Genomic DNA, 27,742 nt, shown 5'->3' with positions numbered 1-27,742 from the left:
ATCAGGGAATTGCAGCAGAGTGGGTGGCTCTTTCCTGAAGATCACAAGCGGAAGAAGGCCTCTGAGAGCAGTTCACAGGTGCTTGAACACATTCAGAAAAGGATGGGGAAAAAAACACTGGCTGCGTTTAAAAAGTTTTCTTTTCAAAAACCGATCGCAAGGCGAGTTGAAAAGGTAAGAATGTCTAAGTTGTCAAATGTGAAATGTGTTTTATGAGAATATCATTTGTTTTTATCTTTTAAATGCAATGTCCGTAATCTTGATAAAAGTGTACCTCATTGATCTATGCTTTAGATTCTTAGCTTTTTTAATTTAAAGAAAACCAGTTGGAGGTCATTAGAACTCATTAAATACATCAGTAGTTAATACTGTGGGGCAGTTTGACTGGTGGATTGTGCCAAAATAGACACTCGATTCTTTGTGAGAATTTACATGCAGCTTTGAATCCTATAACAATCATCAATTAGAGAAGGATATTTGCTTTTCACAAATGTAATACCATAATTTTTATTTTGTTCAATGCTTAACTTGACAACGTAAGAAAATATTGATGAATGCAGAACATTCAATGCAGTGCTCACCATTTTCCCTGCTACAGGCCTAGTTTTGAAACAATGTATTGTCACTACATTTTATTTGGGAAACTATGGCACATGTTCATAATTCCATTATGTCACTGCAGTCTCCTAAGGCTAATCTTATATTTCCTCTGGACCACCATTTATTGAGTTCGAAAAGTTATGTCAGTCTGTCCTAATTTGTCAGATCTTGTAAACTAACAAGGTTGGGCTTAGTCAGTATTGGGATGGGAGACATCTAGAGCAAACCAGATTGCTGCTGAAAGTTGTGGACAACACTTTGCTACAGTAGGTGACACTTCCTTCTGGACCCCAATTTCCATTCCAATGCCACTGTATAGTGACTGGGGACACTTTACTATGGGACATGCCACCGAATGGATGAGGTGTTATTATTTGGTCATGAAAGAACCAGTGGCATTGTTGTTAAATGTAGAGATGTTATCATTGGGATATCACTCTGGTCTTGTACCATCTGGCTTATCTGAAGTTCTCTTAATCCTATTACATACCGATTACTGCATGTCACCCAGGTGGGGGCTGCACTTCAGTAGTGGATGACATGGATGTCTTACTACTTGTAAAATTCTTTGAGACGTATTACTAAGAAAAGTGTTATATAAGTCAAAGAATTAACGTATCCACCTAAGCTTTTCTCTGGACTTTGTTTTGCTTCTTTATATAACATGGAGCCCAAAACCTTGTACATCTCTCCTGCTGGTATTTCTCTATGTCATTGTACAGTTTTGGCCTCCTTCCTTTTACTCGGTGTACATTTAGTCTCCATTGTTTCCTTTTCATTCTCTTTTAGGAAAAGCCTAATCTTTTTCAAGATCATCATGTTGATAAAAATGATGAGAATGTGGAAAGAGGAAACTGGTCCAGTAAGACCGACTACCTGCTGTCAATGATTGGATATGCAGTCGGACTGGGAAATGTTTGGAGATTCCCATATCTGACTTACAAGAATGGAGGAGGTACCATAACTGATTTGCTCTATTTTTTTCTACTGTTCACTCACCAACATTTTAATGTGTGGTGATATTCAACAAGCCAGTGCTTATGCATTTTTCATCCCTGCACTTTTGTACTTTTTTGCTTTGCATTTGTAGCCTCTCATGCATAAAATAATGCAATATATTCTAAGATGTTAATACAGTACATTTCCAAAACAAAAGCATTTAAATTTCCAATCAATCTGTGTACAACAAACTTTTATAAAAGATTAATTTTTTTAATTAACATTAGGGTGGTGTATAGTGAAGAAGTGACAGTAGATTAGTAGATTAGGAAAGTTAGATCTCACATATCTCACAGGGGCAACACACAGGCGGTGGATAGATTGAAGGAAAATGGGGCTCCCATGACCCCTGTGACTGCTTATGTCTGTGAGTGTGTGATCATCAGAGAGATATTTCTGTGCCAATTCTTCATCAGCTCAGATGCACACATTTAATGAAAGATTAAAAGATTAAAACCAAAAAATTCTAATTTAGAAGACATTGGTTGTCATTTCATGTCAACATTGAGGTTTGTGGGTTTGGGACTTGCACTAGGATCCTTCAAGACTCCTCTCCTGAATCTTCTCTTAGAATTTAGTCTGCTAGTTGGATCATTAGGACTACACACCCTCAATACAACTGGACCTGTAGCTATCTTTTGACTCGGGTTCTTTGCATTCACTAAATAAGTAAATAATAGAGGCAAGCTGAGTTTATGTGCTTATTTGAAGGATTGGATTCACTAGAACCACTACAGTCATGTGAATGGAGTCATTGACAGACCCTGTGTTATGTTTTCTTTCTCAGCAGAGTATCAGAGATTTGGGGGGATGTTTTTTTTTTTTGGAGCAGAGTTTCAGAGAGAAACTATTTGAGTCTCAGAGAAAGAATTAGTTTTTGAGAAGAGTCTTGGAAAAACTTGAGTTTGGAAATCAGTAAGCAGCTTAGCTGTAGATACTGAACCTACTGCCTTTGTGCTTTCACTCCGCAGGTGCTTTTCTCATTCCATACTTCATCATGCTGGCTTTTGCTGGGATGCCTGTTTTCTTTCTGGAATGTTCCTTAGGGCAGTTTGCAAGTCAAGGTCCTGTGTCTGTGTGGAAAGCTGTGCCCATCCTACAGGGTAAGGACCTTTACTATGTTTATCATTTACAAATGTACTCCAGAAGATTGCAATCCCACATGGTATAGTGTCAATACCTGAACACGTTAGCTGATGTGTGGTGAGTGTTCTGGCGCACTATGGCTGCCGTCGCATCATTCAGGTGGATGCTGCACATTGGTGGTGGTGGAGGGGAGTCCCCATTACCTGTAAAGTGCTTTGAGTGGAGTATCCAGAAAAAGCGCTATATAAGTGTAAGCAATTATTATTATTATTATTATTATTATTATTAAGGGACTAATTTGCTACCTTACATATGCCCTTACATACCCTTTACTGCAGCATCGCTGTCATCTTCTGATGCTACATGTACTGTAACTCAAAATCTTGCCACAGTAGGGCTAGACATTCAGAGCTCAATTCATTGTGACCTACTGTACATTCAAGCAAAATGTACATGCATGTCTCTGCATTTTTAGCTTACACTCCTCCAATCACTTTCTTGAACTATTCTATCAATGCATCCCCTTTGCAGAATGCAGAATTCGTCCACTCCCTCCTGATGGTGGTCATTTCATTTATATACTGTAGCTCTCAATGTCCACACCTCTTTTTTTGCAACAAAATCATTGACAGCGGTTTCCAATATGGAATGCCTCTCACTCTGTGAACAAAACCTTATATTCCCAGCTTCCCTCACCTGATTTTTAACCTCTACCTTTTCTCAGTTTTTAGTAATGTAGTCCTGTCTGCAGTCCCTCTACAAGGTGCACTATGTGAACAGCATGCAGTAACCTTGAAGATCCCACACACCAAACATTCTAAGCTGCACAATCATGTAGGAAGCTCAAGCTTCACTCAAACCATGGATCATGCTCACAAATAGAGCTGAGTGGTTCAGTTGAATTGAGTGAATAATTTCTTTAAATCAAATTAATCGATTTACTGTCACGATCGACATCCCTCCTCTAGACTGCGCTCTGACCCTTTTGTATTTTAGTTTCATTATTACTTTCACCTGGCCCTCGTTCCTCGACTTTTATTTAAACCTCGTGCCTGCGAAGCTCAGGGCCCTGCATTGGAGGCCCGCCTAGCATCAATTCTCCCTACGTCCCCGGCTTGAAGGCATTGGCTTCCGAATGGCATCCTCACCAAGCTGAGTCTGGGGCTCGGAGCGCCTGGCCTTGTCACTCCATTTTTAATCTCCTTGCTCCATGTCCCTGTTTTTAATCGTCTTGTCTTGGATGGATTCCCTGGTTTTGGATTTTGGACTGCGCACCGGATTTCCTACATTGGACTGTTCCCTGGACTTGTTTGCCTGCACTCCCCCCTTGCACCTGATCACCGTCGGCACCATCCCCTTCCTTTCCTAACCGTGTTTTCGCCATAGCCATTTTTCCAGTCACTTCCGGATTATACCATTTACTACTCACCGATTTACACTCACTAAGTTATTTGGCTCAGTGAGATGAATGAAACATAGAGCTCATTTAGTCACCACAGGAAATTATTTATATCAAATCCCAGAGCTCAGAGAATGAAGGGAGGAACTTGGACAACTGAGAAAAATACCACAGAGTAAACATTAAGTGATCATATATTTCAAATTTCATAAAAACACACTAAGTCCACATCAGACATCAATAATAAAGTCAGGAATGCACACGTCTATGTTTGAAAATGTTGATAATGTATATATTCTTGCTTTCTCAACTGAAAATACAATTATGCCCTAGATCAGGTAATAATAAAATGTGATGTCATTGCAGTTTTATTAGTTTTCCATTATTCCATTGTTAATGATTTAGATCCCTCTAAAGGTGTCCTCTTTTTCAATCCTTTGTTTTACCTGTTGTGGTGTCTCCGGGGGATAGTTTATGTAAACAAAGGTAGTACTTACACCACACTTTACTGTCCTCAGATCCGTGGCGTTTCTTCCAACAACCGTCTTCCTAATACAGTCCGTAATCCATTCCCTTAGTCCTGATTCGTTCCGAGTTCCAAAAGTTCGTAATAAAGACAATCCGCGATGTATCCTTAACCAGTGTCCGTAATCCAAAATCATAAACCTTTCTCCTTGCAGTCGTTCGTTGTTCCTTAGCCCGATCCTTAACATCCACCCCTTTCCACTCTTTTCCTCCAAAACGCATTCACCTTACCGGCTTCCGCCCTGTTCACTGCCTCCGGGCCACTTATATTCCGGTTCCTGATGCGTCTCAGCTGTGTCTCGTTGTTTCTTAAGGTAGACCCTTTCCATCTACTGGTCAGCTGATTCTTTTTGTCCGCCATCTTGCTAAGGTCAATCTCTAGCATTTTCAGTGTTTCATTTCGGAAATACCTGTTAGAGATGACCCTTCCCCGGGTCCTCTTACATTCCCTCCCCCTGAGATCAGCCCCGACCTCGGGCGATCTAGAAAAAAACAAACAGTGCATTCGGGAGAGGGCGTCTACATTTCCTTGTTTCCTTCCGGGTCTATAGACCGTCTGAAATTGAAATCTTTGCAGACTAAGACCCCATCGCGTAATTCGATCGTTTTTATCCATATTTTGCAACATCCATGTTAACGGCGCGTGATCTGTGTAAAATATAATAAATAATATTTCAAATAGTCTAGGGCCCATTTGATTGCTAGACATTCTTTCTCTATCGTGGAATAGTGTTTTTCGGCCGGATTCAACTTACGGCTGATATAGAGAATAGGATGCTCCAGTCCTTCAATTTCTTGCGACAGTATGGCTCCAATCCCAGTGTCTGAAGCATCAGTTTGTACCATGAAAGGCTTATTGAAGTCTGGTACCTGTAAGACGGGTTGAGAAGCGAGAGTTGTTTTTAAGTCTCGGAAAGCCCTCTCTTCCAAGTCGGTCCATTTTATTTTCTCCGGACAGCTCATCTTCGTCAGATCGTGTAGAGGGGCGGCCATGGCTGCAAACCCTGGGATGAAACGTCGATAGTAACTTGCCAGTCCTAAAAACGTTCGAATTTGCTTCTTGGTAGCTGGTTTGGGCCAGTTCTTGATTAAGTATACCTTCTGATCTTGGGGCATGATCAATCCTCTCCCGATCGTATAACCCAGGTAATTGGCTTCCCTAGCCCCCAGACAACATTTACTTGGGTTGGCCGTTAATCCTGCTGATCGCAACGCTCCAGTTACTGCTTCCAGGTGTTGTAGATTTTGTTCCCAGGTCGTGCTGTGGATTACAACGTCATCCAAGTAGGCAGCCGCAAAATCCCGATACGGTCTCAGAATTCGGTCCATCAATCTTTGAAATGTTGCGGGAGCGCCATGCAAACCGAAGGGTAGGACCCTATACTGATATAGTCCCTCAGGTGTGGCAAACGCGGTTTTGGCTTTATCTTCTTTGGCCAGCGGCACTTGCCAATATCCCTTCGTAAGATCAAGGGTGCTGATGTATCGAGCGTTACCTAATCGCTCGATTAGATCATCTATACGGGGCATGGGGTATGCATCAAACCGCGAGATCTCATTTAACCTCTTGAAATTGTTGCAAAATCGAATAGTTCCATCCGGCTTGGGGATCAGAACTATCGGGCTAGCCCACTCACTATGGGATTCCTCGATTATTCCCATCTCCAGCATTTTTCCCACCTCTTCTTTAATCAATTTCCTTTTGGCTTCTGGTATTCTATACGGGGGTAGCCTTACCTTTCTCCCCGGTTCCGTGACAATCTTATGTTGTATAAGGTGGGTTGGACCAGGTGTCCGGGAAAAAACATCTTTGTTTTGGGATAGGAATTCTTGTATTTCCTGCTTCTGTGCCAGAGCCAGGTCTCCCACTGCTACTGCACCCGTTTCTTCTTCCAGAGGGTCTGGGGAAAAGTGGGTGAGCAGAACTTCGGAGCCATGCCATTTTTTCAGCAAATTGACGTGGTAGATTTGATGCTGCCGTCTTCTGTCATGTTGCTTGACCTTATAGTTGACTGGCCCCACCTTTTCCACTACTTCATAAGGTCCCTGCCAGGATGCCAAGAATTTACACTCTGGGGTTGGAACTAGAACCAGTACTCTGTCCCCAATCTGAAATTCCCTCGCAACTGCTCCCCTATTATAAATTTGTTGTTGTTGAGCCTGGGCTTTCTCCAGGTTTTCTTTCACTAAGGGAACAATAACATTTATTCTTTCTCTCATCTGTTCCACGTGCTCAATGATAGTTTGTAGAGGGGAAGGTTGATGTTCCCACGATTCTTTGACCACGTCCAATAGGCCCCGTGGTTTCCGAGAGTATAATAATTCAAAGGGGGAAAATCCAGTTGAAGCCTGCGGCACTTCCCGAACCGCAAACATGAGATACGGGAGCAGCTGATCCCAATTTTTCCCATCCTTTTGCATCGTCTTCCTTAGCATGCTTTTCAGGGTCTTATTAAAACGTTCTACTAGACCATCAGTTTGAGGGTGATAAACAGAGGTTCGGATCTGCTGTATACCCAGTAGCTTACATAAGTCTCGCGTGACTTTAGACATAAAAGGTGTTCCTTGATCAGTTAGGATCTCTTTAGGGATTCCGACTCGAGCGAACAGTTGTACTAGCTCCCTAGCTATGTTTTTGGCGGTGGCAGCTCTCAACGGAATGGCTTCGGGGTACCTGGTAGCATAGTCCACTATTACTAAAATATACTGGTGACCTTTGGTGGTTCTGATCAGGGGCCCTACCAAATCCATCCAAATCCGCTCGAAGGGGGTTTCAATAATTGGAAGGGGAATCAAAGGGTTTTTATAATACGGTTGTGGCGCACTTTTCTGACACTCGGGGCATTCCCGACAGTACTTCTCAATGGCCTTATAGATCCCTGGCCAAAAGAACCTAGAGAGGAGTCTCTCGGATGTCTTCTTTACCCCCAGGTGTCCGCCCAGGAGGTGGCTATGGGCCAAGTTGAGGAGCTTCATCTGGTAGGCCCGGGGAATAAGGAGTTGTTCCACTTCTTCCTGTCCCTTCTGCTGCACCTGATAGAGGAGGTTATTCTTAGTCATAAAATATGGGTAACTCACTGTATTAGGATCAGTACACCACTCCCCGTCAATTTTCTTGACATGCCCCCACGCATGTCTCAAGTTCCCATCTTCTAGTTGGGCCGTCCCAAACTTACCACGACGTTCAGGGGGTTCCCAGTTCGGTAGTTCCATATTTTCAAACTCAACTCCAAGTTCAGTTCCGCCTTCTTGGGGGTCCGTCTCATCCGGATCGTCGGTAGGGGCGTCACCACGGTCTTCCGGCCAGGGGATTGGTCTTAGCCTAGCTGATTGGACCGTGTTCCAAATCTGGAGGAAATGGGGACAGTCTCGTCCAAGTATGACAGGGTATGGCAACTGCTCAACTACTCCTACCTTTGAGCGGTAGGTCCCCTGTTCTGTAGAGATGCTCAATTCGACCGTCGGATAGTCCTTGGTGTCCCCGTGAATGCAAGTAATAGGTATTCCCTCTGTTCTCGGAATCTCTAGTTCTCCCGGAAGTATTGTAGGGGTCACTAGGGTCACAGCACTGCCAGAGTCCAATAAGGCCTCGATGGGTTCTCCCCATATCTCAATTTTCGTAAGATGGGGATCCTCGTGGGTCGGGACCCGTGCTGTAAGGTAGTTGCATTGGGTTTCACCTTTGGGGTCTACCTGCATGGGTTCGGACAGGCCGGGGCAATAGCTGGCCAAATGCCCTTCTTCCTGACAATTAAAACATCGCCAGGTTTCTTTCCATGGCCGGGGCCTCGAGTCAGACCTCCCCCGAAGGGGTTTTTTAAATTGTATAAGTTCCAGGTAATCACTATACTTCATTGGCCGATACTTCATTCCGGTTTCCAGACTCCTGGGGCTTCTTCTCTCCTCCTTCTGAAAATCCCCCTTTTCCTCCCTAATCAGGGCCTCTGTGGCATGGTGTCTGTCCACCAAGTCCACGGCCTGATCTAGTGTCTGGGGATCCCCTTCACTTACTTTCCTTTTCAGGTGTACAGGCAGACTCCTCACGAAATGATCCAACACCACCCGTTCTACCACCTGTCCTGGGTTTAATTCTTCTGGCTGGAGCCATTTCTTTGCCAGATGTACCAGGTCAAACATCTGAGACCTCGTAGGCTTGTTCATCTGGTAGCTCCAATTGTGGAACCGGACTGCTCGTATTGCCATGGTTACCCCTAGTCTTGCCAATATCTCCTTTTTCAGAGTCTCATAATTCTCTGCATCTTCCTCCTTTAAATCATAATATGCCTTTTGGGCTTCTCCAATTAAATAAGGGGCTACTCTCCCAGCCCATTGCTCTTTGGGCCATGGATTTCGAGCGGCCGTTCTTTCAAAGGTGGTTAAATAAGCTTCCACATCATCAAGCTCAGTCATCTTTTCTAGCGTAATTTGTTCCGCCTGGCCGGTGCCTCTCCCCGGGCCTGGCGGATTTCTTCCCCTAATCTGTGCAATTCGGCGCGTACTAATCTTTGCTCCTCTATAATTCGTTCGTTAGTTTCTTTTTGGATTTGGTTCGCCTCCAGTTGCGCTTCGATAGCTTCTCGTTGTCCTTTTAATGCCTGGAATTGGGCGAGGGTGGCCTGGGACAACTGCTGTATTAATTCTTCCATTGCGTTTCTTCACCCGCGCACACACAAAAAAAGAAAAAAAACTTGCTCTTTGATTCTCAAACCCGAGCGGGAGCTGCCCGCATCCTCCACCAATTGTGGTGTCTCCGGGGGATAGTTTATGTAAACGAAGGTAGTACTTACACCACACTTTACTGTCCTCAGATCCGTGGCGTTTCTTCCAACAACCGTCTTCCTAATACAGTCCGTAATCCGTTCCCTTAGTCCTGATTCGTTCCGAGTTCCAAAAGTTCGTAATAAAGACAATCCGCGATGTATCCTTAACCAGTGTCCGTAATCCAAAATCATAAACCTTTCTCCTTGCAGTCATTCGTTGTTCCTTAGCCCGATCCTTAACATCCACCTCTTTCCACTCTTTTCCTCCAAAACGCATTCACCTTACCGGCTTCCGCCCTGTTCACTGCCTCCGGGCCACTTATATTCCGGTTCCTGATGCGTCTCAGCTGTGTCTCGTTGTTTCTTAAGGTAGACCCTTTCCATCTACTGGTCAGCTGATTCTTTTTGTCCGCCATCTTGCTAAGGTCAATCTCTAGCATTTTCAGTGTTTCGTTTCGGAAATACCTGTTAGAGATGACCCCCTGAATTAATGATACAGAAATCCAAAAATAGTGCTACTGACTTACACGTTCTGATGTCTAACAGAAAACATGAGTTTTTCTGTTGCTGATAGAAAACAAGAATGTGAATAAAAATTGTTAAATACATACAGTACATATTTTGTCTCATTCACCTTAATTCATCTTTTTCACAGGTGTGGGAATAATGATGGTGATAGCATCCACACTAGGAACAATCTATTACAACTGCATTATTGCCTATAGCATCTACTACCTGTTTGCATCCTTCCAGTCTCCTTTGCCATGGAGTGACTGCTATGAGTGGTCTGATGAGAACTGCAGCAAGATTCCTAAAGGTATGGCGCTCTTAACTGAGAAGGTTCTTAGAGAAGTCAATTAAGTGAGAACCCCACCCTTGGTATACAATAACACAATCAATGCAAAATGCAATGAAACAAAACCAGAAAGGTCTGAATGGTATTAGCATGATAAATCCCTATTTTGTGGTTCAGAACAGGACAGATGTACCTCCAGCTCCTTGTAATTCAGGACACCAGTGTTTACACTAATAAAAACCTATTTCAAATCAGTTCTGCATCCCATACCTTATAGCAACTGGCCTTTTTCTAAAATTCCATTCCTCCATCTACACAAAAGTTCTGAATGTCGTAAAACCTTAATCTCATCTCCTTCCATCTAACCTATGTATAAAAGTCTTGCTTCTTGCTGATTCACTTAAATATTTCATTTTTACATCCCTACTACCACCCCATCTTATCCCTTGCTACAGCCCCTTTCCTCATTCATCCTGAGAAGTTTCTGATAGTTCTGTCATTATGGATGGGCTGTCATTCTTCTCAACCAGATAAATCACCCCCAACAAACCTCACTATTTGAATCATTCCCCACCTTAATTTTGGTTTGACAGAAATATTGAAAACTATATTTGTCAAATATTTCATTGTCATTGCATGCTGATCAGAAAAAGAAACGGAAGAAATGCCATGAAAATTAAATGGAAAACAATTCATTTGTGCATACAGTATACTACAGTATGTGACTGGTCCCTGTTTTCTTTTTTAAAGGGATTCTCCATCACCTGTTCAGTGCATGATTGGGATATGGTTAAACAACAGATTAAGTATTTTTTCCTTGATGTAATTCCGTGACAAATGAGACATGAGAGGTTGTCAAGAAGAAGAACATTCTTAACATTTTGAAAAATGTTTTAGCAACATCCAAAGATCAGTTCAGCAACTATATTTCTCTCTATAAATCCCCTTAACATTTATTTCATACTTTTATAAACTTCATGCTAACATGCATCAGTACATCTATCTTGTTTCCTGAAATAAGTCAAGATAAGTTACATATACAGTATCTCTATTCTTTCAATGGGAGGGAGCCAATAAATATTGTAAAACTCATCAAAATGTATCTCACAATAAGGAAAAATTTATTTTTCTGCAGATTTGTGTAACATAACATCAGAAGATGGAAAGTTTGTTACTGTTAACACAGCTTGGTTGAATGACAACAACAAAATCTGTCCCAAACCAAACATCATTCCTGTGCCTGTACAAAGCCCCAGCGAACAGTATTGGGAGTAAGTGGTATTGTGTGAACTGTGAAGATTCTATTTACTACACTATATGATAGAAGATTATTGTTCATCTTAATTTTCATAATACTAAAACATTTTTGTGATATAAGTATTCAGTACTGTTCTCAAAGAAACTCCTTGAATACAGTATGTAATTATTCTTGCTAGGCCTAACCTCTTGAAGAGTCTCTTTTATTAGACAACTGCCGCCTCAAAATGCTAATGCTTGATTGTAATTCTTCAACATTTTAAAGATAATATATAATAGTAGTGTACTTATGATATCAGTATTCCGTTTGTACAGCTACATGTTTTGATTATTTTCAGCATTATTTTCGTTAGGTGCCATTTTATCTTCCAAAGTTTTTGAGTGAGATGTGAATGGACAATGTTACTGTTCTTTAAATGTCATGCTGAGATTATATTTAGAAACTTTAAATATCATAGGAATGTATGTACATTTTCTACATTCAGAACAGTTAAGATGATTTATAAATATGTTTAATTCCCAACTGCACTGCAAAAGGCAGATTACTGTCCAAGATCTAAATTCAGGACATTTCCAGCTGATTGAAAGATGAACAAGCTTTGTGTCAGAAGTACCAACTGCTTTATACTGCAGCCTATACATTATCTGACCTATTTTTCTGAGCTTTTGCAGACAGCCCAAAAAGCCCCATGCATTTTTACATCCTATAAGAATAAAACTAGTTGATACTTAAATTAAAGCATCTGTATTACACATAAAGAGTACAAATTAGTAACAAATCAAGCTGAGTAAACAATTAATAACCCTATGAAATTGCAATGAGCCCCACTTATAGTAAGAAAAATATGAAAGCTGACACTTTGAAGCTAGGAAGCCTCTTTTCGTTCTTCTAATTCAATTGTTTCTGTGGAAACAGGTAAGTATTGCGAACAAAAGCATGGTTTAGTAATAAATCCTAAATGAATACTAAGAAGGACTGAGGTTTTATGAAAGCTGAATGATTAAGCATACTTTTCCTTTCATTAGTCTATCCATTCTTTTTGTTCTACAAGCACTGTATCTATAAAATTCCAAAAAAGATAAAAAAGAGACAGCTCTTTTTTATTTCTTTAGCAAAGTAGCTCTACGCCGGTCAAGTGGATTGGATGAAACAGGAGAAGTTGTCTGGCATTTGGCCCTCTGCCTCCTCCTGTCCTGGATATTGGTCGGAGCTGCCTTGTATAAAGGCATTAAGTCATCAGGGAAAGTAAGTACATTAACCTGATAATACAGCATATGAAATGTCTCTTGTTTCTTCAACATTTATTGTAAATAAGATTTTGGAAACAATTCTAAAACCTTTGCTTTGGAGTGAGATGACATTGTACAAGGCACACCTTCACAAACGGACGTGACTTTTTGACTACACATTGTGCCATATTCCAACTAAATGAATATTGAATTAAATGTAGCATATTAAAAACAGGTGTCTTGGAAGAGTCCATATGAATGTAATGCTTAACCAACTACAAAGTGCCCAATGTAAAGATTGCAAGAAGTGTTTGATTGCTGTTGTGCGTCATACAGGACCGGGTGCAGACTCAAATACAGAAAGTAAACAGGGTTTTTTCAAGGTTGTGGAATTGTACTGGGAAACCCATTTCAAAATTCTCATCAAATATTGGCACAAATAGTAAGTGTAGAATAATGTTCCCTTTCTATCGTTATTTGTTTTCCTGAAGGTGTTTATCCGTTTTATGAGGAAACAGGCTGATTAATCTAAATACACTTTTTCAGATCAGTGTTTCACAAAATGAATTAATGTGTCATAGTTTTGTATTATTATACTTTCATAGTAAAATTTCTCTTGATGTTTCCTGCTCTGGGGTTCTACAAATCTGGTTTTCCACATTTTTGCACAGAACCCTTCTATGTGTGTCTCCATCATCCTTTTAATAGTAAACCACTGTTGTAGGACACTTGATATTTATGACCTCACAGGAATGAGTTGAGATACAGTATGAGTTGAGTTGATTAAGATATGTCACAATTATTTTCTAAAAGCTGTTTTATAATATTTCATTTAAAATGCTGTTCTATTTTTGGACACTTGTGTACAGGAGTATTTTATAAACTTGGTATTTGTTAATGATTGAGAAGCTTAATCGTTTTATTAATTTAGAAAATTACAAAATGATAACCTAGTGTTTCTGCTTAATACAGTCTCAGTGCAAGGTTTTGAAACCGTAACATGAATAAATCATAGTAGGGCTTAGTGCAGTATTCGTCTTCTCTGTTTTGTTGTGAAAGAAAACAAATATTCATAATTGAATGCACATCTGTTCTGCTGCCACAACACTGGCGTTTTTCCAAATTGAGAATAATCCATTGCAAGGCTTGCCAAAGGGTTTGTGCAGCTGCTACACAATGAACCATTAGTTTGTTGATGCGGTTTTTCAGTGTGTGCTGCTACACTATACAGATACGTCTTTCCACAGGTGGTGTATTTCACTGCCACCTTCCCCTACGTGGTGCTCCTGATTCTTCTGGTGCGAGGGGCCACTCTGGAAGGAGCTCGAGAAGGGATTGAATATTACATCGGCACTCAGTCAAATTTTTCTAAATTGGCAGAAGCTGAGGTGAGCGTTTTTTTTTAAAGCAAAAACTCCTCAAGTGTCCCTTTCTCAAGTGATGGACACTATAGAGAGTAAACTTAAATGCTATTGTACTTTAAAGTGTAAAATACAGCTTGATCACAACCCTATTAGTGTTACTGCCTTACTGAGTTAATCAGAACTCATCTTAAAAAGGGTGGGCATGGACAATCCTGGATGGGAAACCAACCCAACCCTACTAAGTGGTGCTCCAGTAGATGGAACTCTTTGCTCTGGACAATAATTTACCAACAGATGCTTCAATGTGAACAGTGGACACTGTGTTATAAGAGGTACTGTCCTGTGACAGAGATATACAGAGATTCCAACTACATAGTCATTAGAGATCCCACAGTACTGCTTGGAAATGTAGTGTTAAACCTGGTGTCCTAAATGTATTTGTCTTGCTTGGGATTGTACAACTACAGAAGTCATTTCTAATTTCAAAACCTGATCTGCTGTGTAGTGGAGAAGCTAGTGCACAATACTGTACCTCTTGCCAATCACTCCAGTGGTGCTGCATTTCAGTGGTGGATGAAGTGAGCCTCCTACTATATGTAAAGTATTGCGGGATTATTTGGGATGAAAAGTGCTGTACAAAGCAAGCCATTAATAATTAGTATTAATTTTATCCGGGAGAGCAGTGACCATATTCTTTACCCCAAAGCCTCTTTTTTTCTGGCTTTCATTTCATATAATGAATTCCGACTGCTAAATTGACATAAGCAATTACTTGGGCAACTTCTCTACAAATGTCAAAATGTTGATGATGTTACTGTATGTCACATCTGCTTTTTTTCTTTTCATTCTTGACAACCTTTTTGTAGTGTGTTCCATTTCATTGTTAAGATGCCTTCCCTTCTGCATTGTGGATTTTTGTTCAGAGAGTATGACAGCAGTAGGATGACTTGATTAATTATTAAGCCAACATCACTGAACAAAAGAACACCCTATGTCATAGAACACGCAGCTTTCAAATCTCTTTTTTGCAGTCGTTTCCATGAAAAATGCTGTCTGTCATTTTTATGAAATTGAGTGCATTTGAAAGGTTGATTCTTTTTTTCTTTGTGTGCCAGGTCTGGAAGGATGCGGCAGCACAGATTTTCTTTTCTCTTTCAACCACTTCAGGAGGCCTGATCGCCTTGTCTTCATACAACAAGTTTCACAACAACTGTTATACAGATTCCATTATAGTTTGTCTAACCAACTGCGGAACCAGTGTGTTTGCTGGCTTTGCAATCTTCTCTATCCTCGGACATATTTCTCATGTGACTGGAAAACCTGTATCAGAGGTCGCCCAGTCTGGTAGGTCCAGTTTGTATTGTTGTCCAATTTACACTGAAAATTGATGGTCTAGGTACAATCCTGAATTTTAAGATGCTATGGTTTTCCATTTTAAGACAAATCTGACCTTCATCTATTCCTAACCACATCACAACAGCAGATAGATGTAACCTCATGTAACCAATAATACACAATTTTTTTTTTAATGTTTCTTTATTAGCCCTATACAATTTCTTGCATTAGGAATGCGTCTTTTCGCATACCCCAGCTTTTTTTCTCCAGGGAGACACAGACACAGACACAGAGACAGGGAGAGAAGCTTGGGGTCAGAGCGCAGGGTCTGCCATTGTACGGCGCCCCTGGAGCAGTTGGGGTTAAGGGCCTTGCTCAGGGGCCCAACGGAGTAGGATTCCTCTGCCGGCCGTGGGATTTGAACCGGCAACCTTCCGGTCACAGGCGCAGATCCTTAGCCACAGAGCCACCGCTCCGCCCACAATTTATACTTGTGTACACAGAAGTAAACACAAATTAAATGTAATAGCATAACACTATATTAATAAATGTCACCACTATTTCATTTTTACGTTTTTAAAATGTCCAAAAACTTCATGGGTACTGTGGACATTTTCCAAACAAAGTGAGGGATTAAGTATCAAAGAATAACAAATGTGTGATAATGAGCACACGTTCACAAAGTGAAAACAGAACCATGAATGAATTCAGAGGAAATAACAATCTGTAAGATTATTAGTGAGAACAGGAAACTGTGAGTGAGATTTACAAACATGCATTTTAAGGTGGAAAAACTAAATTAAACATTCACACGTATGGACTGTGCAGCATACACCTACAGCTGTGAATTATTAACTATACACAGATAACATCAGAAAGCCCTGTAGGGAGAACATCCACGACTGCATCACTTTTGGTAGGCTGGTAGTTAGCTGTCTAGTTTCCACAGTTTATGCATCTTAGTGTGAGAACACTAGATGTAGATTTAGGAAGTAGCCAGAGAACAGTCACCAAGAAGCTGGAAAACTCAGGAAAAGTCAGGCTCAGGAGGATCAGGGGTTCTTTTCCTACAGAGCTACAGATACAGGGTTAAAGGGACTACAGATCTCTGAAACAAGACATTCTAGTGCTGTCGGGTTAGGCACTGAGACAGCGGGAAGTAAAAGTAGTAGCAGGCTCAGTTGTTGCCATGTCAGACTGCCAGAAAGGTAAAGATGTGCTGACCACATGGAAACAACCTGGTTCTTTCTCAATATCACCAATAGGATTAAATCCCAGAAGGGTTTTATTCTCCCCAGAAGGGGAGATTAAAAACTACAGGGTTGCAGACTCTGGAGGGAGTCTGAGGGAGTCTGAGACAGGGTATTCTAGGTAGACTGTGGAAAGGTAAATGTTCACCTTAGTTGTAATTCTACTGTAAACCTGGAGCCAGCTGTTTGCAGTCTGACGCTTTGAGTCCATGAAGGAGAGGCTAGGAATGCGGCAGTGTGTAAGGGAACTAGCGAGTGGTGCCCTGATAGCACCATTAGCAGGTAGCCATACAGTGTATAACACGGATGATACAACACCTACTAACCCCAGAAGAGGTTACAGCAGCTTGGGTTGAGGAACTCTATAAATAAATAGGGAGATTAGCCTAGTGTGCTGAGGGGTGGCAACATTTTACGTTTGATACCTGGGAAAGCATGAGCAAAAGATCTCATATTGGATTTACGCTCTGGAGGAGTGGAATTGATACTATATAATCTTTCCTAACTTGCTATTTGGAGTCTAAGGTCCTAAATTCAACAGTCACCGAGAGTTTCCTTAAACAAGAGAACTACAACAACAACACTCTCAGGGGGGAGTTTAATAGTACAGTACATCAGGTCTAGAGGAAGCCAGGTATCTGATCCTGATGGGTGCAGTCCCTGGGAAAGGGTTCAAGACTTTAGGTAAAGTTTCCCCAGCACTGCATAGCTACAGTGCCATCTGTAAAGTTAAACCCATCCACAGACCACAGAAATGCCACTCAATTTCTTGAAACTTGGAAGGTCACACAGTCACTCACCACACAACACATGCACACAACCGCCCATGCTATCCATTGTTTCATATCTAACCCATTTAAAGACCTATCCCACGAAAACCTCTTTCAGAAAGGCGGTAGCATTCAGGTGTAGTATAAATATTGTGTCCATTGCGGAAAGATTTTCAATGTACAGCATCACATTTAGTCCAGTGCATATGAAAATTAACGGCTGCCTACCTGGCTTGAGGCTACTAGCTGCATTTTCAAAAACAGTACAAAATGCTGCAGCTAGATAAAAATTTTAAGGATTCCATTATCTAACACTGGATGGGTTACCATCAGGAAGAAAGCAGGGAATCCTTTCTTAAATCCACAGAAAACCTAGAGAAGCATTAATTATTTACTGGTATTCTGACAAAGTTGTTCTTCCTCCACATGCAACACTGCAGCTTTAGATAAGTAAACAGCTGCCAGATTATGTATCAGTCTTGAGAACCCATCTTTGGGCGCTTGATCCGAAAATGACCCAGATATTTAGTATTGTATCCCCGATCAAATGCTGATTAGTCAGCTTTTGGGAAGAAACATGGGTCTATAATTTACTACCTGGGTTCAGTTCTAGACCCGGCTGCTATCTGACTAATGAACGAATCCATCATATTTACGTTTTATGGTGTTATCTTAACTTTTTTGTAACCTAGTTAGAAAAATATTTAGCAAAAATACTTAACCAAGCAATGCACAAGAAATAACATCTTCCAATATGAACAGGCATTAAGGAATGTTTATTGAGGAGTTGGAGCGTATGACATTTTGGCATACCCCACTAGGAAGTGAGGCCATCCATCTTGCAGTGGTGTGAGGGAGGTGGGACCCCCATATATAGTGAAGGATTAACCAAAGGGCAACAGCTAAGGTGGAGATGAGGTGAAGGAGGGATGCAGAAAGGTGAAGAAAGAGAGAGACTCACTATGGTAATTTACTGTATAGTTTTTTAGGAAGAGACATCATGGATGCTTATAAGTCAGAGTAACAGAGGTGAAGGTTGCTGTCACTCCTGCCACATTTTCATTAAAAACTCCATTTATCTAATAACATTTTACATTTCCTTTCAGGTTTTGGCTTGGCCTTCATTGCCTACCCTGAAGCACTTTCAAATCTGCCAGTGTCACCTCTGTGGTCTGTGTTGTTTTTCTTTATGCTTTTGACGTTGGGCCTTGACTCTGTGTTTGCAACTGTAGGTAAGTTTCCTGGTAATGTGTATCGGTACATAACAAAATGGTTGAATGTTCGGTCAAAACGTCTGCAAAATGTTTTTGATAAATGTTTTTGATAAATGTATCATTGTTCCTTTATAAGTTTAACAAGAACCTGTAGCAGATTAGTGTTATTAAACATTTAGGTGAAAGGTGCTATCTGTTTGGGAATTGTATGATCTCCCCATATTTGTGTAGGGTTCCTCCCGGTGCTCTGGTTTCCTCCCACAGTCCAAAGACATAGTGGCAGATTAATTGGACTCTAGGAAAAACTGGCCCTGGTGTGAATGTGCACATGTCTGTATCTGTGTCTGTGTACCCTGCAATAGACGGGTGTCCAGTGCAGGGTGTACCCTGCCTTGTACCCATTGCTAGCTGAGATAGGCTTGGGTCCACCTTGACCCAAAATTGGATGAATTGGATACAAAAATTGGTGGATGTCATTATTGTTATAATATTTGTTCAAGAGCCTTTATCACCCTCAGAAACTGTAAAAGAATAACACCTCCATTCAAAGTTATTTTCTCTCCACAGAAACCATTACAACCACTCTTCAGGATGAACTTCCTAAGTACTTCAAGTCTAAAAGGATTCATATGACAGCTGCTGCCTGTATTTTATTTTTCTTGCTTGGTCTACCTTGTATTACAAGGGTAAGTGCCTCAATTAAAGCATGTACTCACAGTATTAGTATATACTCACAGTATTTTGTTAGAAAACATAATTCTGGTTTCTTAGGTGGTTTTATCTTACATTCCACTTTATGTGCACACAATAAATGCGGGCGGAGTGGTGGCTCTGTGGCTAAGGATCTGTGTCTGTGACTGGAAGATTGCTGGTTCAAATCCTGCAGCCGGCAGAGGAATTCTACTCTGTTGGGCCCCTGAGCAAGGCCCTTAACCCCAACTGCTCCAGGGGTGCCATACAATGGCAGACCCTGCACTCTGACCCCAAGCTTCTCTCCCTGTCTGTGTCTCCTTGCAGAAAAGCTAGGGTATGCAAAAAGACAAATTCCTAATGCAAGAAATTGTATAGGGCTAATAAAGAAACATTATTAATAACAAAATAATTACTTACATTCTTCCAAGGTATTCCAAATATGATTCATTTCAGAGTTTCAGAACTCTGTAAAATATGTATCTTTGTTTATTGTGTATGCAATCTCCTACATTTGGAATATATATGCTGGCTGGAATATTATTTTCATATGTTGGATCTGCTAGGTTTCAAAATAAACAAATTCATCTATGCAAGAATCTACCTTTGCTATAGTTTTGTTTTAGCATATCAATGATCATTTGATCTTCCTTGAAATACAAGGCTTCTTTGTTTTGGTTGTACTTTAAAGATACTGAAAGTATTTTTTCCAACACACTGTTCTTCATTTTTACTTATCCCGTGTAACATCACACAAAGTGTACATTCCATTTTGAGTAAATTTCTACATATCTTCAGATTCCTAAATCCTGGTCTTTTCTGTTTCAGGCTGGCATATACTGGGTGAAATTAATTGACCACTTCTGTGCTGGATGGATGATTCTTTTTGCTGCAGTGCTGGAAATCATTGGAATATGTTACATCTATGGTGAATATTAACTTTTTTTTCTTTCAGAAATACATTAAATGCTGACCATCCATGCTGACCGTACATACAGTGGTAGACTACATTTTAAAAAAATTAAGCATATATTTTTGTTTTTTCAATTATAGCCACAGGAGCAATTTGAAGTGGCACATTTTCTCCAATAGATTTTCTTCTTTTCTTTCTTCTTCAAAATTACCTGATTTTCTCTAAAAACTTATTTGGCTTTGATTTTGAATTTTGCTCTTGGGTTCCAGCACTTAACTCAAAGAAGAGTGTTGCTATCATGGTCAGAGTTCTTTTATGAGCCTGATTACCCAACTAACATCTGACACACAAGAGACACCTGGCTTCAAAATAAATAGGTTCAACACTATCAGTTTGTTTAATTGACTTAAGTGGATTGCATTAAATCCACATTGATAAATATACATAAATATTTCCAGATTTATAAATATACATAAATATTTCCAGTTTAGTCTAGCACTGTTAATTAAATAATTCAATTCTTATAAAACAGATCTTCTGGAAGGTTTTTACTGCAAATAATTTCAGCAGTATGTCATACATGTTTTAATTATAATACAGTTGATGTCACCATCCATAACATCTATAAATACAAATCTGTGGATTTGCCTGGATTGTTTGACCCCCAGAGTCCCACTTTGCAGTGTGTTCAGATGTACAGTGTCCTATTCCAGATTTTATTTATTTCACAAGCCATTACAGATTCTGAACATTCTATTACTGATTGAAGTCAATCTGGGGCTTTATGAGCTCTACTATTAAATACTCCCCTCCAAGTTCCAGACAATTAGCATCACTTGTTTTTTTATTTTCTTTTTTCAAGATTTTTAAATAATTTGTTGTTCCTTTGTTCAGCTAAAATTCAATATGAACTAATATCAAAGGTATTAATAGTCATCATTTGAATATGCTGTATATTATCTTAAAGTAAAATCTATTTTACCTAAACTTCTACAAGGAACGTAACGCTGATTTGAATGAAGCAGACAGAAAACGGGTGGCAACTATAGTATGTCTCTTTACTGAAATTCTTGGTATTTTTTTAATTTTGGTCGTGGCCGTGGTCCAATGGGGAATTGGAATGACTTCAAACAATTCCTCACTGTTGTTTTAGCAAGTTTTCATAATATACAAACGCTTGCATATGGTAAACTACACTTAATAAAGTTCTGAATAAAATTAAAACAAAGAGTCATCTTAATTCTTTTAGGCTGTGATAGGTTCCTTTAAGCCTTGCCTCATCTGGAAGAAATTGTTTTAATCAATATAGCTTGTGACTGGATTACAGTATATTTTAATAAGAGAAAAAGGAAAACAAAACACAAACAGTTATAATTTTAGTTCATGCATATAAGAGAGTAGAGATGGATGTATTTCAGTCATATATATGTTATCTGTCTGCATTCCTTCTCCTGGACAGTTCTGATTCAGTTACTTATAGGTCATCTCAATTCACCTGTTTTTTTTTAAATAGGAACATTTGGTATTGACCAATTAAGCAAGTAATTTGTTCAATTAAGAGAATTGTGGTCTTTGAGGTCTTTGTTCAATTAAGGGAACTGTGGAACAATTTAACTGTTGCTACAGTTAAATTGTTCCATGTCTTTAGAAGTTATCTGATTTAAAATTACTGTTGTGTTTTAGGCAGCTGCTACAGTACAATGCACTTCATTCAACACAAAATTCAGCAAAAACACTGATGTTAGAAAAAAGCCAAGGCAGATAAAAGTGCGATATCCAATTTCTTAACAACTTTAAGAAATAAATTGTGATTGATTTTAACTTTATTTTTTAAATAAAGTAGGTGTTTCGTTTAAATCTATGAAAATTCTAATTACTTTGTCTTCCTTCCTTCATGTCATGGTATTGCTAGCATGCATAGATAAAAATTAATAATACTAATTTCCTTAAATTTATATATTTATCCCATAGAGCTGTACTCTCCTTTAGCTATAGGAGAGAATCCATGTTATGGCCTATCTGTGTGACTCTCAGAAACAGTAACACTAGACATATGAAGTGGAGAAGTACAGTAAGAATGTACTTCACCAGTTTAATTAAGGTGAAAATTTAAGTTTAGGCTCTTTAGATTTCTCCAATCCTACTACTGACCAGACCTAACCTTGTTTAGCTACTATGACAAAAATCAGGCTTAAAGCAATACAATATTGCTTAAACCCAAAACAACTTTTACACTCTTTATTTTTTTTTCTCAGGGGGCAACCGATTTATTGAAGACATTGAAATGATGATTGGGAAAAAGAACTGGTGGTTCTGGTTGTGGTGGAGAGCTTGCTGGTTCTTCATTTCTCCCTGTATACTCATAGTGAGTTTTTTTGGTGATGTTTGTTTTAATGGAAAGCTCTTCTGCTGGGGTGTATACATAGGGGCTTGTGTGAAAAGAAATAAATATTGTTAGTCTATTTTAGCATATTAAATTTGCAGGCATATCACTCTGCAACGCACAACTAGCAACCCACCGAAACTAAGCATGTCTGGGCCTGGATGGGAGACTTCCTGGTCTAAGGTTGCTGCTGGAAAATGTTTTAGAAGGGCCAGTTTTAGAGGTGCTCACCTGTGATCTGTGTGGGTTCTAATGCCTTAGTATAGTGATGGGGACACTATGCTATAAAAAGGATAAGATGTAAAAACAGAGGTCCTGACTCTGTGATCATTAAAAATCCCAGGGTATTGCTTGAAAAGAGTAGGGGTGGTACCCCAGCATCCTGGCTAAATTTCCCATTGACCTTTACCAATCTTGGCCTCCTAATAATCCCCATCTATGAATTGGCTTCATCACTCTGTTTTCCTCCCCTCTGTTAGCTGATGTGTGGTGAGCATACTGCATGCACTATGGCATACAGTTGCAGGTGGTTGCTGCATATTGGTGGTGGTGGAGGGGAGTCCCCATTACCTGTGAAGCACTTTGAGTGGAGTGCAAGGAATTATAAGTATTAAAAAATGTTTTCCATGTAGGACATGAAATTATATTATTTTATTGCACCACTTTGATTGTCTGTGAAGAACATGGCTCAGCTTATCTCTAAAGTACAGTACAAACTAATGAACTAACCTTGTGGACGTTTTCATGATTTTGTTAACAGGCAATCTTGTTCTGGTCCTTGGCAACCTTCACTTCCCCATCCTATGGTTCAGTGGTTTACCCAAACTGGGCGACCTCCATCGGATGGTGTATGACTGCTGTCTGCCTTATTTGGATTCCAGTTGTAGCAGCTTTGAAAGCAATAGAAGCTAATGGGAGCATTTGGCAGGCAAGAGAACATTCCTGTGTCACCCTTATCAAGAAAATGTTTGGATAATACTATAGCCATGCCACGACTTTCCATTTCCTCTTGTTAGCAAATTGATTAGCTAATCATTTTTCTCAGAGATCTTTATTCAAAGCAATTCATTTGGATGGTAGAATCCCATATCTACTGTAATTCTAAAATCATAGTTTAAAAAAAACTTTTGATAGGACTGATTACATTATGTGGCACATTCACTATTTTGTCACATTCTGGACTTGGGTATGTGTGTGGTAGAGACGTACAATAGCAGAGATTTTGTCTTGAATAGCAGAAAAGGAACTCAATCATATCACAATTTATACTCAATAGGGCAGATATTCCCAGTTTAAGCTTCGTGTGACCAAGATCATGTAGCAAGCTTTCACCGAATAAACCTGAGTTAATCAGACATGTTGTAACATAAAACAGCGTCTCTTTTCACATGCCAGGCACATGTGAGATCACACTCTTTTCTCCAGCAGCCACATCATGCCTTCGATTCTTCAGTTGAAGATAGATTCTATGGTAGTAACTATAGGGCTATCGAGAAATTTAGATTGCTCCCACAGGCTTCCATTTCTGAGGAAAGCAGGCAATGAGGTTATAACCTAATGCTGCTACAAGGATCATATCAGCAAAGCTGAGTAGACGAACATTTTGTCGTCTCAGATTGCAGGAGCATAAAGAAAGAATAGTGATTTTAAAAAGCAGAGATTAATATGGAGATTTTCATAGTACTCACCCTTTGCAGCATTTAAATTTACCTTTTTAAATGCAGCATTTTGCATTAAAACTATGGAATGTTTATAGTAACTGTAACTGAAATATGAAAGCTGGCTTAGAAGATATAAGAGACACTGCAGTGATTCTAAGGTAACAGTTCTTATTTCTGTATACTGTACATCATATACAGTACACAGAGAGGGGCGCCATTGTTAACTAATAATTCCTTATTTTATACTTACAGTAGTTTTAGACAGACAGACCCAAATTACAGTAATGAGAAACACATTTTTTAAATATTACACACAACTCAAAGAAACATGTTCCTCTTTAATTAGTAAGTCATTGTTATCTCTCTTATTTTTCAGCGCATCAGAACTGCCTGCACTCCAACAGCAGACTGGGGTCCTTACCTAGAATGCCACAGAGGTGACCGATACAAACACCAGCAGAGTCCCTGGGATCAGAAATCATGTAAATTCAGAGAAACTGAAGTATCTGTCATTAATGACCATAATATTTGGGTATGAGCCACACTACCCAGGAAACCCATCAGAAACACGTGCCAAGTTTAGAAATCTAGATTTATGGTTTGCCAGGTATTCAATCTACTACTTTAGATTGTCCCAGAGTGTGACTGTCTTTCCTTATAAAAAAGGAAGATGGGCATCCGACTCCAATAATTAATCTGTTCTGACAAAGAGTGACTCTAGTGTCTCTGAGCCCTATTTTCAGTACAGAATATGAGTTGAAGGGATAGATTCAATGTGCAACTCAACACTATCCTGGCATGACAAAGGCCCAACAGTAAATTCCTATAAATATTGAAAACACCAGTTTCACAGGATTTGCAAGACATGCCTCCTAATATTCACTCCCAGCAGATTTCACAACATATAACTTTTTACTAAATCTCCTTTAAGATGTTTATTTCATTTAAGCCAGTTAAACTAAATTTACTGACTGTGGTAGTCTGACAGGTGGCTGAATGTCTCTGAATAAATTGTGAATTTGAATGGACATGAGCGCATTTTACATTTTTAATTTACTTTTACCATTTTAAAGTGTTTTTTGTACTTTACTTTAACTTTGACAAGTATTTAAAACTCTGATCAGCTTTAAAATGAATGAACATGCTAGTGTTTTAAATCTCTTCTCAACGGTTCATAAAGCATCACTACTCTGTAGAGATGAAATTACATTAATACTAGCATTATTGTTATGGGTTTTAAAGTAAGAATAAATCTTTATTAATACTGAAACATTGACATAGAGTATAAGGCACATGTAATAATGATTCCCCAGCCGCTGCAAATATGATTGTAATGAGATCATTTTAGGTAAATCAAGGTAATATTCTATTCCTATGACATCTACTGTTGCTTTTATTGATAAGCTTTGCATAACTTTACAAAATAGTCCTGAAAGCCAAATCATAGTTTTTACTTTCTATAATCTGACACTGATTAAACTATATGGGTCACTTATTTCAATAATAACTAGAACTGACTCTAACTGTTTAAAGTTTGTCTTCTCATGAAATACAGACTCCTGACCAATTCATGGATGTGGCAGATGAACTTAATCACAGAGACAGCAGTGACATTACGTTACAGAGAACAGCAGATCCCTGGCAATCCTGTCAGGGCCAAGGCCACAGAGGAGTTTAAGTATGAGTTTAAGCAATGCAGTTTCCACAAGGATCAATTACACTAGGCTTACTTAAGAACAAAAGGATGTCAATTTATTTATGGTTTTCTAAAAGGACTTAAATTAAACTTTACGTGACTGGGCAAAATGTATGCGACACAAATGGAATTAAAAAACGCAACATACTCTAGGTGCGTTACATTTCTGACAACTGCTTCATCACATGATCAGCTTCACCAACTAACCCATTTGAAAGTTCATAAGCAATACATCCAATGAATATCTTTATTTCACATCCTTCTTTCCACTGTCCGCCTGCTTCTTCAACTTCACCTGACAGGGGATTTTGTGCTTTACGGCTGCACTGACCCCCTGTGTGGGGCTTTCTGGGGTTTGAGCATCAACGAGACAATGTGAGGGAAAGATCAAGGCCAGAACAATACAAAAACATGATGGTTCTGAATGATGAACACTGTAATGTTCTGCATCTGCACTCTAGTAAAAGACTAATTTAATCATTTCTGCCTAATGAAATATTGCATACTGTATATATCTCCCTTTTTTACTGGAGTGGAAGTAAATTTTAAAAAAAAATGTTTGTAATTATTTAATATTATTCATCAGTGTCCAATCCTACATATTGTAAGGATGTCTGTTATTTGTCATTTTGTCTGTCTCTATTTCAAATAATGTCATATTTAGACACTGGTCTCCCAAAGAATGAGCAGCAAATATTTTGGCCACAGGAACACAGGTCATGGGTTAAATCATATGATACAAAACCCTTGGGTTGTGTGGGGCTTACACATGTTATCTTGCTTTTTGTAAAGGAAAGAGATGGCATATTGGACAAATCAGTTAACAGCAATGTATTGCAATAAGTGTGACACTTTTTTGGCACAAAACAGGAATAGTTTTGAAGACTTCCATGTTGCAACACACAGCCTGCCTGCTTAGAGAGGATGTAACAGGGGATTTGTACTGCACTAACATCAAATTCCCCTGACCTCTTCTTGCAATGCTACAGTATTTTTAACTCAATATAAAACTGGTGAAATATAATTATGTCCATTAAAACATTTCTGCCTCCACTAGTATATTCATTAAAAAAGATTGATACAGACAGAATGATCACTTTTCATTGGCAATGATAACACTGTTAATGCTTTCTATTTAGTTGTATGAATAAAGGTTTAATGGGAATTCGGTTGATACTATTTATTTCAACTGAGTTTCTATGGAAGTTTAATAAACTAATCATGAAATTAAACCAAATGTTAACAAAGCATCACTATTACTGAATATCTGAATATCTTGTATTGTTTTATCAATAGTCAAGTGAACTTCAATGGATCGTAAACTGACTATTGCTGACTATTACTAGAACATTAGACTTTCACTTTTATAATTCAATATAATGCACGTCTAGCTACCCTTCTAAAGAATGTTAAAAACAGTTATGCTTTAAAGTTGGTTTTCAAGCATGTTTTTAAGATCCGGAAAATAGTGGTTTCCAGACTAACACTTCTGGTTTTTCAGTGACCTAACCTTAAATTGTTAGATTTTCTCTAATTTATACGGTTGTTAATAAGCCACAAAAGTATTTTTGGAATTTAAGACTATTGTCATGCCTTCTATATATGTATATGTATTATATATTTTTTCTGTTTAAGTAAATATACCTTGCACTTGCCAGTACCTTTTTTGCCAGCTAATTTGTCTAAAATTAAACAGGACAAAGAATGAGGGATTAGAATTTGATTATTACAATCAATGAAAAGAATATCAGGTTTCATTTAATAACATTCTGGGTTGCTGTGAGTAATAAGAAAAGCGTGCTGTATTCTCCAAG

At 39.2% G+C, this 27,742-nt stretch overlaps 1 protein-coding gene across 1 annotated transcript; it reads left to right on the top strand.

Moving 5' to 3' along the window:
• LOC148653739 (sodium- and chloride-dependent neutral and basic amino acid transporter B(0+)-like) lies at positions 1-27,583 on the top strand. The gene is made up of 14 exons (XM_088649041.1): positions 1-174; positions 1,390-1,555; positions 2,571-2,702; positions 10,025-10,186; positions 11,301-11,436; positions 12,536-12,668; positions 13,900-14,040; positions 15,132-15,360; positions 18,478-18,603; positions 19,153-19,271; positions 20,104-20,203; positions 22,444-22,553; positions 23,332-23,499; positions 24,609-27,583. The coding sequence occupies exons 1-14, from the start codon at positions 103-105 to the stop codon at positions 24,768-24,770; spliced, it is 1,956 nt and encodes a 651-aa protein (XP_088505167.1). The 5' UTR covers positions 1-102; the 3' UTR covers positions 24,771-27,583.
• The last annotated feature ends 159 nt before the right edge of the window (positions 27,584-27,742 follow it).

Source organism: Lepisosteus platostomus, chromosome 10 (genome assembly GCF_059453375.1).
Source record: "Lepisosteus platostomus isolate fLepPlt1 chromosome 10, fLepPlt1.hap1, whole genome shotgun sequence".
Taxonomy (NCBI): domain Eukaryota; kingdom Metazoa; phylum Chordata; class Actinopteri; order Semionotiformes; family Lepisosteidae; genus Lepisosteus; species Lepisosteus platostomus.
The sequence above is the reverse complement of the archived record's forward strand: the minus strand, read 5'-3'. Positions and strand labels throughout refer to the sequence as shown.